The 17,145-nt window shown below is 37.7% G+C and overlaps 1 protein-coding gene and 1 long non-coding RNA gene across 2 annotated transcripts; one reads left to right on the forward strand and one right to left on the reverse strand.

Moving 5' to 3' along the window:
- Positions 1 to 1,839: 1,839 nt before the first annotated feature.
- Positions 1,840 to 2,127, reverse strand: LOC130078522 (uncharacterized). The gene is made up of 2 exons (XR_008805935.1): positions 2,059 to 2,127; positions 1,840 to 2,027 (listed from the first exon to the last, which is right to left on the reverse strand). It is a non-coding gene; the product is annotated as an uncharacterized LOC130078522 (long non-coding RNA).
- Positions 2,128 to 3,088: 961 nt separating this feature from the next.
- ubl3b (ubiquitin-like 3b) lies at positions 3,089 to 11,969 on the forward strand. Its single transcript, XM_056244055.1, has 6 exons — positions 3,089 to 3,597; positions 3,988 to 4,141; positions 7,473 to 7,581; positions 8,296 to 8,382; positions 8,570 to 8,647; positions 10,677 to 11,969. Exons 2-6 carry the CDS (start codon positions 4,115 to 4,117, stop codon positions 10,727 to 10,729), a joined length of 354 nt encoding a protein of 117 aa, XP_056100030.1. The 5' UTR covers positions 3,089 to 3,597; positions 3,988 to 4,114; the 3' UTR covers positions 10,730 to 11,969.
- The last annotated feature ends 5,176 nt before the right edge of the window (positions 11,970 to 17,145 follow it).

Consider the following 17,145-nt stretch of genomic DNA (forward strand, 5'->3'; position numbering starts at 1 on the left):
TGCTGGAAAAGTTGAAATGCCCTTTTTGTGGCTCTCCTGTTTGTATATTTTTCACACGAGTTGCACTTCACGTAGCCGATACTGTCTTCTGCTGCAACTATTTCTGAGAACCGGTTCCAAACATTAGATTTAGCAGCCTGACCTTTTTTCTTTTAATTATGTAAATTCCCGACCTCAATTTCTCCCGCACCTCGTCTTCCATCTTCACTTTTATTTCTCCGCTCTTGTTGTCGTGGCTGGTGGCGGGAGCTGCTTGGCGCGCCGCTTTCGTGACGTGTCGCCAAAGGTTTGGGGAAATCACACAAGTTACGTTGCTACGGCATTCGTATTGTAACCTTATCAAAGAACCTAATAAAATATGAAAATATATATTCCCAAATATTTAATATAGGCTGGAAATTGCACGCAACATACATGGATTTTTTTTAATTTTGCTTTTAATAACCCGCCCCGCAAATAAAGTGACAATTTCTTTCCCGCCCCAACCCGACCCGCGGGGTCCGCGAGTTATGAGACGACCCGCGCATCACTAGTCAGTGCATAATGGTACTGTGACAGTGTTACTTATGTATGTCTAGACTTCTGGTCTAGACAAGACTATGGTCAAGTCCTACATGTACTTTGTATGCACATGTTTTTTTCTGGTACAAATTCAGAGATGGACCAGAACTGTTTCATTTGTGAACTGGGTGTCTCTGCCTGTGGGTGTTCTCTGGTCATAGGTGACTCCTCTCATTCATAATTAATGTTATTCAAAGACTTTGTTCAGACTGGCAGCAAATATCTGATTGGGCGTATCCAACTGAAGCTTTTTCGTAATTCATGATGCAACGTGTATTTAACATCCTTCATGTCCAAATTCACTCATTTCCTCTTATAGCACACTGACATTCACTAGTGAATGTTACTAATTGCACAAGGATGTTCTCTAATGTGCCTCATGAGTTCAGCACTGTGGCAAGATGGCAAAATTGAAACTGGTCTGTCCTCTCTTTCCACCCCAACAGGTGTTGTATGAGTCTCTTTGCATTATCCTGGCATTTACATAATTACTATAGCAACCAATGTAGGTATTTACTAGCCTATCTACTGTAAGTAAACGGATCAGAATTCATCCCTTGCAAAATCACAATGAGCACACTCAGTCCTAAATTCACATATAAAGACAATTCGTATTTGTGTACAGTGTAAACAGAACCAAATATGTTTATTGGACCAGAGATAATTGGGAAGTGTAATATATTTAGTAAAATATGATGTGCTTTATTGTTTTGAACTCAAAACGTCCTTGTAGTACTTAATTTTATAAACTTGATATGATTGAAAAAGTGATACATGAAAAATATTGGATTTTATCAGTAGATTTCTATTTGTAAAAGTATATTCTTGTACATTTTTGTAACTTTATGTATTTATGTACCAGTAGGAGGAAAATATATTTATTGTTGATGGTTACACTGTAATTTTTTTCAGTAACAGTTCTTTTTGACAGTTGTCTCTATTGAGCATATTTGGGATTTAAAATAGGAAAACCTCATTGTCTTAAATGTGCTTAATAGAAAAATCAGACATTACATAATTGTCTTATTTTCTGAAATAGTCTTTTGTTTTTTACTTGTGTGACAAATTTGTCGTTTTCACATTGAGCGTCAGCCTCTAAGTGCTCTTATTTGTCATGCAGATTTTTGCCATTGTAGTTATCTTCTTAAGATAACATTATTTATGCTGTTTTCATGTTTTTTGTAAAAACATTGCCATGTAAATGCTTTTATTCTTAAAGGAAAAGTAGGTCTGAAAGTGGAGATTATGGAGCTTTGTGAATTTAGTGGCTTTTTCATATGTTGCTGTGATACTGTATATTTTATTGACATGGACAGAATGGTGTATGGTTCTTTACACTACACAGTTGTTTGTACAGTATATTTTTAAAATGTTATTACAATTTGCTGCAAATATTGTGACTTTAAAGCCTGTTTTACAGTTAATGTTTACACAATGCTGCTGTGTAGTTGAGCTGGGACTGTTTCCTCCAGTTTATTAAAAAATCATATCTGTTACTTACAAAGTTATGATGAGTCAGTTGTATTACCTTTGAACAGACACTGCCTTCTCTTATAATAGACCCTTACAGGTATTATTGTAGATATCCTCAGAAGTAATGGTTTTACATGGCTCAGTGTTGTGACTAGCTGTTTCTCACTCTTTCAAAGCTGTTTTACATCTAATTTACATGACTGAATAGCTGTATTGTATTGCTACTGTAATTGAAAAGACATCACTGTTTACTGTATTGTAAGACTTATTGTTTCATATCCATGTACATACTTTCTCTCTAAAGCTGAAGTGTGAAGTTTCTGTGCCACTAATGTCAGCAAATGAAATTAAAAAAAATATTTACTATTTTCAAACATGTTTCCAGAACGCACCCCCATCTGCCATTGGTCAAAAGTAGCAGACGCAAAGTATGGTCGCAAGTTCCGTCGTTACCAACACAATTCAACGGAATTTGCGACCATACTTTAGGGAAACGCACCCTTGGTTGGGATGCTTAAACAGAGGAATGTTGTTTTGATGGCTATATAGATCTGCAGTATTTACACTTTTTTTTCCTGTAAAATTACACACTTCAGCTTTAATTATTCCAATGTAAATAGCCTATTCAATGTGCCTTTATTATGTGCTATGCTGTCATCAAATAAATATATGAAGTATTGTCATTCAGTTGCTTTCTTTTAAAAATTAAGATTGCAGAATTTAGTGTGTATCTGTGAAAACAATTAAATTCTATAAGGAATTTTATATAGAAGTATTCAAATAAAGTCAGTATGTATGCCAAATGTTGAGTTTGCTTACATAATGTTTACCATAATGGCATATGAGAACGTTTAAACACATTTAAAATCAAAGACAAGCAAAAGATGAAAAGCTCATTTAGAAATAAAAAAGAGAGAGATAGAACACCCCACATTCCACCACACAGCATGTGAAATGACTGCCATTCTGCAAGGTGCGAACAAAATGGAGAGCTGCCTTAAAACTACAAGTCCCAGAAAGCCTTGTGCTCCGTTTCCTGCATATATGGCCAGCTGACTTCCGGTGTCTTTAAATTCTCAGCCATTAATCTGATCGAACGCTGCGAGTGATTTTGGCTACATCTGATCTGATTAGAACGATGGATATACCCATCAGTTAATATATCACGAAAGCACTGGACCGTCAAACGACCGCGCCGGATTTGATAGGCGTCTGTTACTCGATCAAAGCGGTCGTTTTAGTTCCTCTTTATTTTGCCGCAGTCAAAATTATTCCAGCTCAAGGCCAGCGGTCGCGCGCACTTTCTCTGCTCATACAACATTTCACATCTCTCGCATCATAATCGAGACATCTCTCTTTTTAATGGTTCGTGTATCATCGTTTTGATGTGTCTTTAATTTTGGACTATATTTTTTCCTGATCAGCAGTCGAGCTCATCCTGGTTTGGTGTCTGGTTCACAGGCAGGTCTGGATTCCTAACACGGATTCAAGCACTCAAGCTGATATATAATGCTGATCCAGTAATACAAACAACAGTTTGGCATCACGTCAAATAGAGCAAAGGTATGTGACGTTTGTTTTTGTTGCATTTCCCTACACATCTGCGCTGTTAAACGTCTATCTGTTTATAAGCCGGATACAGTGTATTGTTTATATGGCTGCATATTGTTTAGGTGATTCATTAATCAGTAAATCGGATCACTTAGAGTACTACCTAGCAGTTAAATTACTTGCTAAACATTCACCAGGATCTCGTGAGTTAGTGTTTGTCTAGTGTTCATGTCTTGTCATCTCACCTGTAAGTTGTAATACTTTGCACTGCATTTTATATTGGTAAAGTATGTCACTTAAAGATAGTAATTAATCATCTTGTGGTAATGCTGGTTTGACCACTGGACTGTGTATAGTAAACAAATCTGTGTGGCATGTTGTGAATAATTGACTTGGTGTTAGGCTGTGCGAGGCAGCGAAAGGCCAGAGGGAGAAGACACATACTGAGTCTTTGTGCCAGGGGTTGTGCTGCCCTCTCACTGCTGGTCAACCATCGATTCCTGGCTGCCCTCCACCTCTGATCACAGCCATGACCTCTCAGAGAGACCCCGACACAGTGAGTATATCAGGCCAGATCTCTCTTTACATCATGCACCATTACACAATGTCAATATGATGAAGCATCAGGTGTCATTTTTAGAATGCATTCAAATCTTAAAGGTGCGGAGTTCACTGAAATATGTAAATTTTTGTCATCTACTTTTACCTTGTTGCTCCACAGAGATGATTTCATTTTCATTATTTTGTCTGTTAAATGCAATAAGTTACTTAGCACAATGTTCATGCTGCTCCTTTCCATTCTATGAAAGTGCATAGTGACCATGGCTGTCAAGTTATAAGACGGGGGAAAAAATATTCATTAGCTATTTTCCAAACCTTCTGAAGCCTTTGATGGCTTTATCTGATGAATAGACTAAACTTTGCATCATTATTCACAAAAATCTACATGCATCTTGCATGTTTTTTATGCAAACTAAGGGTAAACAGGTGATGGCAGTTTTCATTGTAAACTGTTCCTATAAGTTTAAGCCTAAAAATGTTATATTAAAAAAACAGTAAGTGTTATTGTAAACTTAACTTTTGTTTATTGAAATAAAGCTAAAATAAAAAAAGACTAAAACTTAAAACAAATCAAGGCTAAATTAAAAAACAAAAACTAATGAATTTACACATAAATAAATTAATTAAAATTAAAAATTAAAAACACATAAATTAAAAAACTATATATATATATATATATATAAAAAAAAAAAAAAATACTGTAATAGTAAATAAATAATACTAAAATAACACTGACCTTTTCTTGTTAGTCCTAATATGGGTTTACATTAGAGAAGTTGTGAATTTGAACTTTTATTTGAGGCTGAGATGACAAAATGAATCTTGTATGTTACACTCTCAGTCTTACTGTTGCTTTGAGATTACTTGTTGTTTTCTGAACCTGTTGTTTCTGGGATATGTTATTTTACTGCCATTATTTGGGGATGGGGCAAATGGTGATGCCTTTAAGCTCTTGATTTGAAAGTGACATGACGTGTAGCCAAATACGGTGTCCCATACTCAGAATTTTGGGATGAAAGCAACATGATTGAGGTTTTTGCGAACAAATATATAAGCCGTGAGATTATAGAGGTGTTTGCGTACTGGTTCTGGGGCATTTAGGCAGATTTGGTGTGTTGTATTTGTCAAGGCTTTAAGAACTGGGGCAGCAGGGAGTGCTTATTTGTTTGTTATGCTCTCATCTATATTATCCATCACAGATTTGCTGATAACACCCTAAATCCACCCGAGCAGGCTGGAGAAGGGCTTTCCGTGCCTTAATCGGGGGCTTGGTGTTTGTAAACAGTCTGTTATCATGACGTCATGCATCATGGTTTGACCTCTTTTGTTCCCACTGCTGGTCCCCATAGGTGAAAGCCGAATACTTTCAAGAGTGTCTGAATGGGGGTGGGGTGCCCTACATTGCAAATGCCCTCGGCACAGGAGCCTGATTTCACAGTAGGTTAGGTTAGGGCATTGGGGGGCCCTTAGTAAGGATTTAGCTGGCACGTGGTGCGAGAGGATGAACACATTTTTGTGGCTGGAAGAGGTTGTCCTTTTCCTGTCATGTTATTTGATTGCTTCCACTATTTGGGTCATGACCTGGGCTGCTGTCACAGTGGGGTGGAAGGAAAACTCGGGCCCCCCTATTGCGAGCGGATGAGCTGGTGTTAATGCTACGATTTAGTATCTTTGACTCAAATTAAATAATAATATAAACCGATTTACTCAACTTGTACTCGCACATTTTCAGTTGAAACTGAGAGGAACTGAATGTCTTCTTTCACTTCCACTTTCTCAGAAACATGTTGAAAGTTGTTTTGGTCCGCTGACTGGTTGCAGTGTCTCCATGAAGCTATTTTTCCTTCGTTTTTGTGCTTTTTTGTATGTGGCTTTATACACAGCAGTGCCAGGGCCAACTGGCTCACCTTCTTACGCCCCCCCCCCCCCCCCAACTGATTCTGAACGAAAGCATTAATGCCCGGCCAAGCTCTCTACACTGAGTGTGGGTGATGTAATGTTTAAATTGCAGTCATTGAAAACCATGAGGCAGGGGGGAAGGAGGGCGTTTAAACCCTGGAAGAAATAAACTGAACAAGAGACTCTTTGGAATCTCAAAGTTTAGTTTTTTTATGGGTTGATATAGTGGCACTCTGTGTCTTTTCTGTGCAGACATTGAGTCTTATGGTGCTTTTTATATTCACAGAGGATGCTGCCAAATTTATTCAGTTGAATTCCTAAATTGGGCAGTGTGGTGATATCACTATATGGTGTGTTGGTTGATCAAGGTCATGTCATCATTGCAAAGCTAAACTTTTTTTTTCTGATGTATTGATTATTGTTGCAAACTGATTTAATGAAACCACTGTAAAATTGTTTAGCTGGCTAACATAGATTAGATTTAGTCCAAATTGTCTGAAATTTTTTGTGATTATAGTCTTTAAGCATTAGTTAGAATGAGTTAAAAATGCTTAACAAATCAGTAAGGTTTGGAACTGTATGTTATTGTTTTCCAACAAAAATATGAATTTATAGCTGTAGTATCTATTATTGCTGGAATTTATTTAAAATTAATTACTATTTTATAATAATAATAATGATTGTACTATAATAATTGTAAGTAAATAATAGTAAAATAAAATTTTTTTTTTTTCATTCTTATTCTGAGAAATGTTTTAAATCATTTCTAAGGGTGGAGCCTTTGAACATGTTGGCAGTGAAAATCAAATAATCCTTATTTTTTAGGCAGCATAATGGATCTCGTAGACGTATGAACATTAGCATGAAGCGTGTGTTGGCCTTTGTGGTGTTATTAATACTGCTTGTAGAGGCATTGTGTCTGTCTGTTGCTTTTTAATAGGACTCATGCATGGGTCAAATTTATTGCGCTAATCCACCGTGCTGCTCCCCTCATCCTGCAAGGGGTTATGCATGGGCCATGTAAATTTAATAACTCAGCCCTGGGTTGTCTGGGACACCTGGGGTTATCGCATTAGGGTGAAGGGGTGTCTAGGAAAGGGGGGGCTGGTATCACTACATGCAAACGAAAGGCATTAGCACTTCCTCTCTGCCCTACCCTGCGTTTCCCCACTCGCCAGACCATTTCACTGGAACCTTTAAAGAGGGTAGCAGCTAGTTTCACCCTTAAAGCTGAACATAAATCTAATTAGGAGGGAATGCCCATTTCTGCAAAGGACTCTCCAGGTCGTCATGTTTTGTGGGGTGAGCACAGGTTGAAGGGTCATTAAGGTCTATTTGGTGGAAATGTCACTGTGTATGAATTTTAGGGCACTGCTTCACAATTTAATGATTTAATTAGTTTCCCCTCTCCTTTCACTCGGTTACAGGTGAATCTACGGCTGATCCTTGTAAGTGGGAAGACACAGGATTTCACTTTCTCTCCGAATGACTCTGCCACAGACATTGCCCGCCATGTTTTTGAAAACTGGCCAGCAGGTATGGTTTGAGTGTGTATTTTAATTGTAGTTCTATTTGTAGTTGAAGTATTGTGTTTGTGTTTAACACACTTTTTTGTGCACAAAACATAGTTTAAACTCAATATGTGAAACTGCTAAAATCATCACAGAATGTTTTTTTTTTTCTGGTGAACAATCACTTTGAAATGGCAACACTATCGTTCAAAAGTTTGGGGTCAGTAAGATGTTTTTTATTTTATTGAAATGAAGACCATTTATTCAGAAAGGATGCATTATATTGATTAAAAGTGACTAAAGATTTTTCTTTTTCAAATAAATGCTGTTTTGAACTTTCTATTCATCAAAGAATCTTTTCTCAAAATATTAAACATAACTTATAACTGTTCAACATTGATGATAAGAAGAAATGTTTCATGAGCACCAAATCAGCATATAAGAATGATTTCTGAAGCATCATGTGATTGAAGACTGGAATATTAATGCTGAAAATTCAGCTTTGCCATCACAGATAAATGCAGCCTAGGTGAGCATGATAAACATGAAAAACCTTAACTTTTGAATGGTAGTGTCTGTCATAGATGTATATGGATTAGATACTTTTCGTATTGCTAATTTACTTTCACTGGATTTCATCTGTGACCACATGCGGTCCAACTATGATCTTGACCATTTTTTCATAGTGAAGCTTCATGCCAGCCTGTTTCAGTAGTGACTGTAATGACTTGCATTGCAGGCTGGGAGGAGGAGAGTGTGAGCAGCCCCAGCATCCTGAGGCTGATCTTCCAGGGCCGCTTCCTGCATGGCAATGTCACACTAGGAGGTGAGCACTAGACCTTGTCTGTCACGGTCAACACACTTTGACAGTCCTGTTGTTTCGCTGTCTCTACATTATTGTGAGGACAGTGAAAGTGGATGTTAAAATATGCTGGAGGTCAGAAGCTGTTTGTACTGGGCAAAGTAGCCAAGTTGTTTGCAGATATTCAGAATGCCACTTCTCTGTTGAATAGCTCTGAAGTTGCCCCCTGGCCGAACAACTGTCATGCACTTGGTTGCCAGAGAGACGCTGCCAGAGCCGAACTCCCATGGTAAGTTCTGATATATTCCTCTGGCAAGCTCCTACTGCTCTAAACATGGCTGAATGTCTTTGGCTTGCCCATCCACATCCACTTTTTGTTTTAAGGACAAGGAGACAGCAGTAATTGGAGGACTGATGCCAGGTAGCAACTGGCTTAAATCTTCCAGACACATTATAATAATTAAGATGCAAACAGTCATATTAACACTGAACTTTATCCAGTCACACAATGCTGATTCAAAACTGTAACTTAAGATCTGTAAAGTCTGTACCTTTCTTGGTACTTCTGGTTTAACAAGTTGTGCTGGCTTTATTGAAGCAAGCTTCTTGTTCACTATGACTTGTCAGTATTACATTTGGAATGAGGAAGCAGGTTGCATGCTTTGTTTCTATTTTATATGATCAATAAATCACTGTTTGGCTTCAGATCAGGGACTTGTTTTAGCCAGCATTCACACTGTCGCTTCACAATAGATAAAGTTAACATGAACAAATGGGCCATTTGTAGCCCACAGTCTTTGTGGGTTTAAGTTCCCTTGATTTCATGAAAAGTCAACATGAAAACAGGATTGACCATAATTACTTTATATACACTATCATTCAAAAGTTTGGTGTTGGTGAGATTTTTATATATATATATATATATATATATTTTTTTTTTTCCCTCATCTCTTAGACTCACCAAGGCTATGTTTATATGATCAAAAACACAGCTAAAATTTAAAATAACTTTATGCATATTTTAAAATGTAATTTATTCCTGTGATGTCAAAGCTTAATATTCAGCATCATTACTCCAGTCTTCAGTCACATGATCCTTCAGAAATCATTCTAATATGCTGTTCAAGAAATATTTCGAATTATTATTAATATCAGTGTTTTTATATTTTTGTGGAAACCGTGATACAATTTTTTTTTTTACAGGATTATTTGATTGAAAGTTCAAAAGAACAGCTTTTATTTGAAGTTGAATTTGAGGCTGATTATAAACTGGGCCTGGTTCGTATAGAACGCCCACTTTGATCCAATCCATTCCTGATGTATAAAATCAAGTCCTGTATTTGCATTTCTCATTGAATATTCTCTTTCACTCTGAAATGCATTACATTACCGAAGCAACTGTACTCTGAATGTGGTTTATGTTGATTTTAATACCACCCCTCATTAATTATAGACTAGTTACACATAGCATGTCATTCGAGGAAGAAAACGGGTTATTTTCTCCTCTGTTAAGTCATCTTAGGGGCTGTTTACACCTGGCGACTTCATGCGTTTTCTCAGATCGGATAGCTATCTGATTTATCAAAACGATTCCTTTTACACCTGGTTTTGTAAAACGGATATAAATCCGATCTTCAATTCCCACTGCAGATTTAATGGCGTGCACGTCACCGAAAGCAACAGATATTGCGGCATTTTATTGATCATCAGCTAATTTCAAAATCAAAGACAGCGATAAGAGAGAGCGTTAACAGAACTAGTAAGATCATTTTGTTTCTTTACTTTTAATGAAGATGATTGTGTGTTGAGCGTCTGCACCTTTCACTTTGATTTGTGATAGTTTGCGGCGCGTTGGCTTGATGAATCGACACTCAGCTGCTCATCTGAGGGTGCGTTTCGCAGTAGCGTCGTCATATCTGACTATAACATGACATATAGCCTATAACACGCTCTCACACGTTTATTTTTTTAGCATTTTTGGGAGGAGTAAAATTTACATATGTGGTTTCAACAACCAGATGCATTTACACTTGTCCAGTTTCATCTGGAATGCGGCCCAGACCTCCTCCTGAAGTGGTTTGAGCGATCGGATTCAAATCCGTCTCGAATGCGTTTCGGGGGGCGTTTACACCTGGTCTTTTCACGATCGGATAGCTATCCGATCACAGAAAACGCATAAAGTGGCCAGGTGTAAACAGCTCCATAGTGTCCTGCCTTTCCCTCGCATTCTTGTACCGGTAACTGAAGAGTGTTTCAGAGGAGGACCTGTGATTCTTTGATTTATTAGGTGTCAATCAATATTTGTTCTCTTCTCGTAGGCCAGAGGAACAGGGAGAAGACTACAGAGAGCAGCTGCTGTCTACTGCTGTAAAACCCAGACAAAGCTTTCCCCACCTCCTTCTGTCCTTCTGCTCCCCGCTCCTGTCTCTGCTCACCAACCCGTGGTGCATTCTGGATGATTACAGAACAGCTCCAGGGACAGTGCGACTAGGTTTTCGTTCAGTGTTTTTGCTCCTTATAGTAACTGGAGACTCTCTTGTGCCAAGTTTATCAAATCTCATGCGTTTGCCTTGGTTTGGTTTTCTCGTTTCGTTTGGTTGCCAAAATTAATTTTTGCTTGGTAAAGTGGCCATTTGTTTATAGGCTGCTGCCTCTGAAAATATTAAACTGTGCAAATATGAAATACCTGAATCATTGAAAGGAAATTATGTAAACGGATGTGTGAACAGGTTTTCAGAGGGACGTCCTGTACTCGAGAGACCTTCTGTTCTCCCAACACCCAAGTGTCAGTTTTCACTTGGCATTACATGCCTGACTCAGATGAAGTTTAGTATGCGTCATAATAACAGACTTTTGTTTGCACTTAACACGGATCCTTATCTGAAGTCACTATGTGTGTGTTGTAGTCTTAATCCTCCTGCCTGCCTCAAACAGAAGGAGCTTACGGAGAGAGAGGTGTGAGGACTCGAGCACCAGTCTGTTGCTGTGGACCGAGGGAGTCTGATATAGCGCTGGTGGATTTGACTGTGCTATGGCCACCTGCGTTTTTTGCCTTTGTCCTAGGACCAATCGAGAGTGGATCTCAAAGTCGCCAGACTCCTCTTACTACCTAGTTACGTCAACATCTGTGCATGACCCTAGTCTAGTGTTTCCTCGCCCTGGGTGTGTACCAGCCGCCTTTGAAAACCATTCACCCTGTGTCTACTTGAATAGAGTTTTTTTTTCTTTTCTTTTCCACGTCTCCGCTGAAGAAGCATGTGTTTGATGTGAAGTGACACAAACTCTTCTTCTTGCCCAGTCAGGATATATCATCTGTATCCTGTCCCATGGTTGTCTAAAATGCGTCCTGAGGGACACAGTCCAGGTGCAAAGAATAAGGAAATCATCCGAAAGCCTCTGTCTGGAGCAAAGGGCTGGGCTGGTAAAAGCCCCCATTATAAGCGCTATGGATTTATGGACCCCCTGCTACGTTGTTGCATTAGGTCAAAATGTGCGTTGGGGATGGCCGGCCCTAATGGCCTCCCACTGGGCCAGAAGAAAGGAACAATTGAGTGTTTTATTTCCTAATGTTTGTAAGCCGTCTGTTTTGTTTGCCTTTTGATTGTGGGAAATGAATATTATTAATAATGGAGTAATAATTGGGACCTTTTTATCTTGTCCGAGTATGAGTTTTTATTAGTACACATCAAATGGCTGACTCATGTTAAGTGTGTGTGTGTGTGTGTGGGAGTGCGAGTGGATGAGGATTTTATTTGGAAAGATAGTGAGTTTTTTGTGGCAAGTGTCCACAGAAACTCTCCAATCTTTTGATTGGCCAATTACTGCAAGAATGTTTTATCATTGTCACTGCTATGAAAATTAGCTACAAATTATTACATGTAAAAAAAAAAATCCCTAAATCTTGTATTATAAATTAATAAAATCTTTCAAATAATACTGTGTCCCTGTGTATTTTAAAATATTGTTGTTATTTATCCATTTTATTTATTTATTTAGCATATTTATTGATGTATCATCAACTAAAAATGATATCTCCCCCAGCCTTTGCTTACTGGCCAACAATGTTACAGTAATGCAGAAATCACAATATTGCTATATAACACATATGATGGAAATCACAATATGTATGTAACTGCAACACCAATTAATTACTGCTATTAACACTATTTCAGGAACTAAATCTTCTAGCACAGTATTTTATACAATATACATTATTATATACACTTTGGGTCTAGTGATGCATTCTGTGAAAAATAATACATTATGTTCAATGTCATTCTCACGTCCTTTATAAATGAATCAGCAGCACCGTGTTTATGTTGTGCTGTGGTTTTGCCTCTAGATGGCGATGTGGTCCCGGTTCTCTGGGTGGTTATGTCACGTTATCTATCATTTACTGCGTGCTTTTCGCATGGTTTTGGCCTGCCTGTCTCATGGTTTCATATTCGCTAGGTCTTGTGTTGAGGTAATTAGCATTCTATTAAACATTGATTAAATAAATGAGCCAGCACAAACACTGTTATATCCATGATAGTATTCACTCTGGAAAGTCAATATCGTCGCTTTGTTTATGACCATCAATTTCCACTGACCGTTCGACAGCAGGCCCAGTCACGTGGCCCATACAATTTCTTTACTCTTTTTAATGATTGCAATGAGCCTTAATTTATTGTAGACCTTTTCTCGTTTAATAAAATTTTCCTTCTGTTTTTGAAAAGTCATTTCATGACTTATTGTTGAGACATTACCAGGTTTCCAGTTGACTTTGGCAGAGAACTGGAGCACTGACTCCAGCAGACCAGCACACAAACTCTTAATCGCTTTATAGTGAACTTCTCGTGGTCGTGGTGTGCGTCTGTTTCTTTTTGGGCCTCTCAATTATAATAACTTTAACGAGTTTACATATATTTAAGCAGATTGAACACAATCAAATTAACCCATAAGAACCCGGACCAATTTCCCCTTATAGAAAAATTATGGGGCATATAAAACAGACTAAATGGACCACTTAAAACATGTTTCTGCCGTTGTTTTTTAAATACAACCACTCCTTGTCAAAGATCTGTAATGTTACATATATGTCACATTGGGCGTTTATGGTGCATTTTTAACGTTACATATATGTCACATTGGGCTTTTATGATGCATTTGATTTTTTTTTAACTTGGTCAGTTTTCTTGCTAAATAACATTTTTTTTCTGTTTATTTTCTTTTCCACAACATTTTCTAAATTATTACTTTTCTGGGAAGATACATTAAAAAAAAAAACTTTTTCAGATGTAATAGTTTGTGCATTTTATTTGCTTTGCCACATATTTCAAAACCACACAACTGTGACCATTACATTTTACAACAACTGTTCTGTAACATCAAAAGTCAACCTTCTCAGGTATACGGTTTAATCATAAATACATTTTTAGATAATTTTTTCACAACTCGAAAATGTGCAAAATGAATAAAAATAAATAACTACCTCACACCAGAGGTCAACATGTTGAACATGCATGTAGTGCAATAACATTGCAAAATTCTACCTTTTCAGGTATACGGTTTAACCAGAAATACATTTTTGATTATTTTTTCACAACTCGAAAATGTGCAAACTGAATAAAAATAAACATGGTGTTTTGTACCATATGTTGCATAGCTGTTTTAGTTACAGATAGGCAACATATTTTCAAAATACATTTCATAAAAGGGTAAACCCTAAACCAACTTTCTTTAGTTAATGATCTGTAAGACTGGGGCTTTATTATTGCTGTTCATTGATTCAAGTAATTTTTTGGACATTTGGGTATAAAGTACTTTAATTCTACAATATATGGTGTAAAAACATCTGAGTGCTGCCCTCTTCAGGTTGAACGGTGGCTACTGCAGTTCAATTTTTAATTTGTGGTGCCCTGTGATGTAAGCAGACACAAGCTAACCACACCCTTGCCTACGGAGAGACCTGTCTCAGGTGCACGCCCCCCCTCCGCTGGCCTCTGCCCACTTTTCCAGCATTTTTCAAATATTGCCAGTGGGTGGAGTCAGGCTCTGACCAGGGGTTTAGTTACCCTTTAACAATGTTATTAATTTGACATTTTTTTGTTTAAAATATGCTCTGAATTGAGCAGCAGATTATATGTAATACTAAAATAATTGATTCAGCTAAATTATTTGAGCAGCTCATTAGCATTTTTCTTAATGTGACACATATGTCACATCAAAATTCCACCTACTGTTTTACTGTTAAAAGCCAGATGTGACACATGTCACAACAACATTTTCAAAACTTGTTTTATATCAATTTGTACAAGAAACGTTTTAAAATCAGGTCAAGTGTAATCTAGGATATGTTATTAAAACATTAGAATTGTTGCATGGGTTGAAACATACCTTTAGTAACAAAAATAAGCGTCTTTAAAAAGTGCTGACACTGCAATATGTGCACACCAGACAGGCCACCATTTTGGAAATGTTACCATGGCAACAAAAATGCACACATTGTCACATGACTGAACCTGGATGTTCCTATGTCCCTTAGGGACTTCCTGGGTTGAAAGTGAGGTATAATCGTTTAAAAAAAACCTTTTCCGATCGGCGTCACAATGGGTTCTTAAGGGTTAAGTTTAAGCAATTTGAACAAGCAGCAAAAATATTTTTTTTGCGTGCGAGTTGCGAAAGACAGAATTAATTATATAGCTAAATAGCTTATCTGTTGTATATCTAAAATTAAACATCTAAAATAAACAATATACATCAATCTAATATCATACTTGTGTAGGCTACACTAACGTTCAAAAGTTTGGGGTCGGTAAGATTTTTTTTAACGCTTTTGAAAGAAGATTCTTATAGGCTGCATTTGATCAAAAAAACAATTAAACCCTTAAATTGTAATTTTTACAATTTTACAATTTAAATTTTAAATAACTTTTCTTTTTAATATTTTTAAAATGTAGGCTAATTTATTTATTTGATGTCAAATCAGAATTTTCAGCATCATTAGCTACTCTTCAGTGGAGAAATCAGCCTAGGCCAATGCTGAACTTGATGCTCAAGAAACATTTCTTATTATTATTATTGGTGTTGAAAGCAGTTGTGCTTTCACTGCATATTCACCCCAAAATTAAAAGTCTGTTATTAATTACTCACCATCAATCTTACTGGCCCAAATTTTTGAACTGTATATGTCATATTTATTTCCAAAAAAAACAAAAACAATCACAACCCAAAAGCCCAAAAGTTAATGTATTAGCATTTTTAGTTATGTTTATTGAATGTATATTAAATAGGCCTATTAGCAACTTGCTCTGCTTTAATCAGTCTGAATCCTGTCAATCTTCTAAAGCTTAGCTGTAATAATCTATTTAACCTGTGTGAGTTCAGGTCTCTGTTGCTTGTTATGTGTGAAGGGATGGGATCCAGGGTAAACCTAAACAGAAAGCTCCACTAATGGTTTAGCAGGAAGTCTCGTGGGTGATTTTAAAGAAACGACGAGAGTGACGGAGCAGCTGCCTCAACTTAAACCCCTTTCTTTATCCTTCTGTTTGGTTTTAGGGATTCCCTCAGGTCAAACACAAATATGTATGTGGTCAGTGAAAGTGGTGTGATCCATTTAACCCCTTGAGACCTTTATCCAACAAGCTCTATATATCTTTCACTCTAAAATACACAATCTTTCATGTGACCTCCACGTTAAATGAGTGGAAAATATATAATAAACACAGAATGATGGACGTGTCACATTCAGCACCAGTAGGGTTCTGTTTTTGCTTTTTCTTCAGGTTTCAATTCTGTCAGTCCTACTCCCAGACTGTCATTATGGCTGATATTAAAACCAGCTGTGAACAAAGCAGGCTACCGTTAGCCTGGACTCTCTGACCATCCATCCAGATCATTTGCTCTGTGGTATTCCGTCGCTTATCAGAGAAGCAAGTTGTAGTGCATCTGGGAGAGTATTGTGTGTCAAGCCAATTTCCATGCCACAAAGAGGGCATGAGCGTGTGTGTCAGCGCCATCATTCTGCACGCATGCTTTGCGTCCTCTGCCAAGTTGCTGCTCGAGGCATGAGAGAATCTGTAGCTGGCGGATACACGTCTTGAATGTGCGAAACTCTTTCGTGACTGCAATAAAGGTCACGCTCCTCACCACTCACTCCAGCTCCTCCAGAAGCCATTTTCTCAATTATAGGAATGACACGAGCGCGCATACGACTGTGGTTTGACATAGGAAATTCTGTAAAGTAAGACCCGTGAGCTGGAGCTGCCTGACGGGTGGGAGGAGAACCGGACACGCTTCTTTATTTTCATGGCAGGGCCGGAGGAGGCAACGGGGCTTTGTTACATCTCCCCTTTTATTTGCCTGTTTATTTTACCAGGTGGTCCCTTGAGTTTAATAACATGCCACTGTAAAAAAGTAGGAGCGAGAGGGAGGGCTGCAGGGAGGGCCGTTTAATAACAATGTGAGCTCTGTACCTTGTGGCGATGGAAGGAGAGAGAATGAGGGGTAGAGGGAGGCCAGTTAAAGAGGATTTGCAGACATGTGCCTCAAAGCATTCTGGGTGGAGAGTTTCTCACACTGTTTTAGTACAGCAATGTGATAAACATCAGCTGTTGTTGTTCGTTCTGTTAGCTGTCATGCAGCCATTTCAGTATTATCGCTTATCCTCTTTAGACAGTGTCCTCGTGTGCTATAATTTCTATTTGATTGATTATTCTTTTCTTTTTTGAAAAACCATTTTTTACAAATTACGAATGTATAATTGTCTTAGCTATAATTTGAAACAGACTTTATATGAGGGTGAAA

This window comes from Rhinichthys klamathensis, unplaced genomic scaffold (assembly GCF_029890125.1).
Source record: "Rhinichthys klamathensis goyatoka isolate OS25496 unplaced genomic scaffold, OSU_Roscu_1.1 h1tg000900l_1, whole genome shotgun sequence".
NCBI classification, from domain to species: Eukaryota; Metazoa; Chordata; class Actinopteri; order Cypriniformes; family Leuciscidae; genus Rhinichthys; species Rhinichthys klamathensis.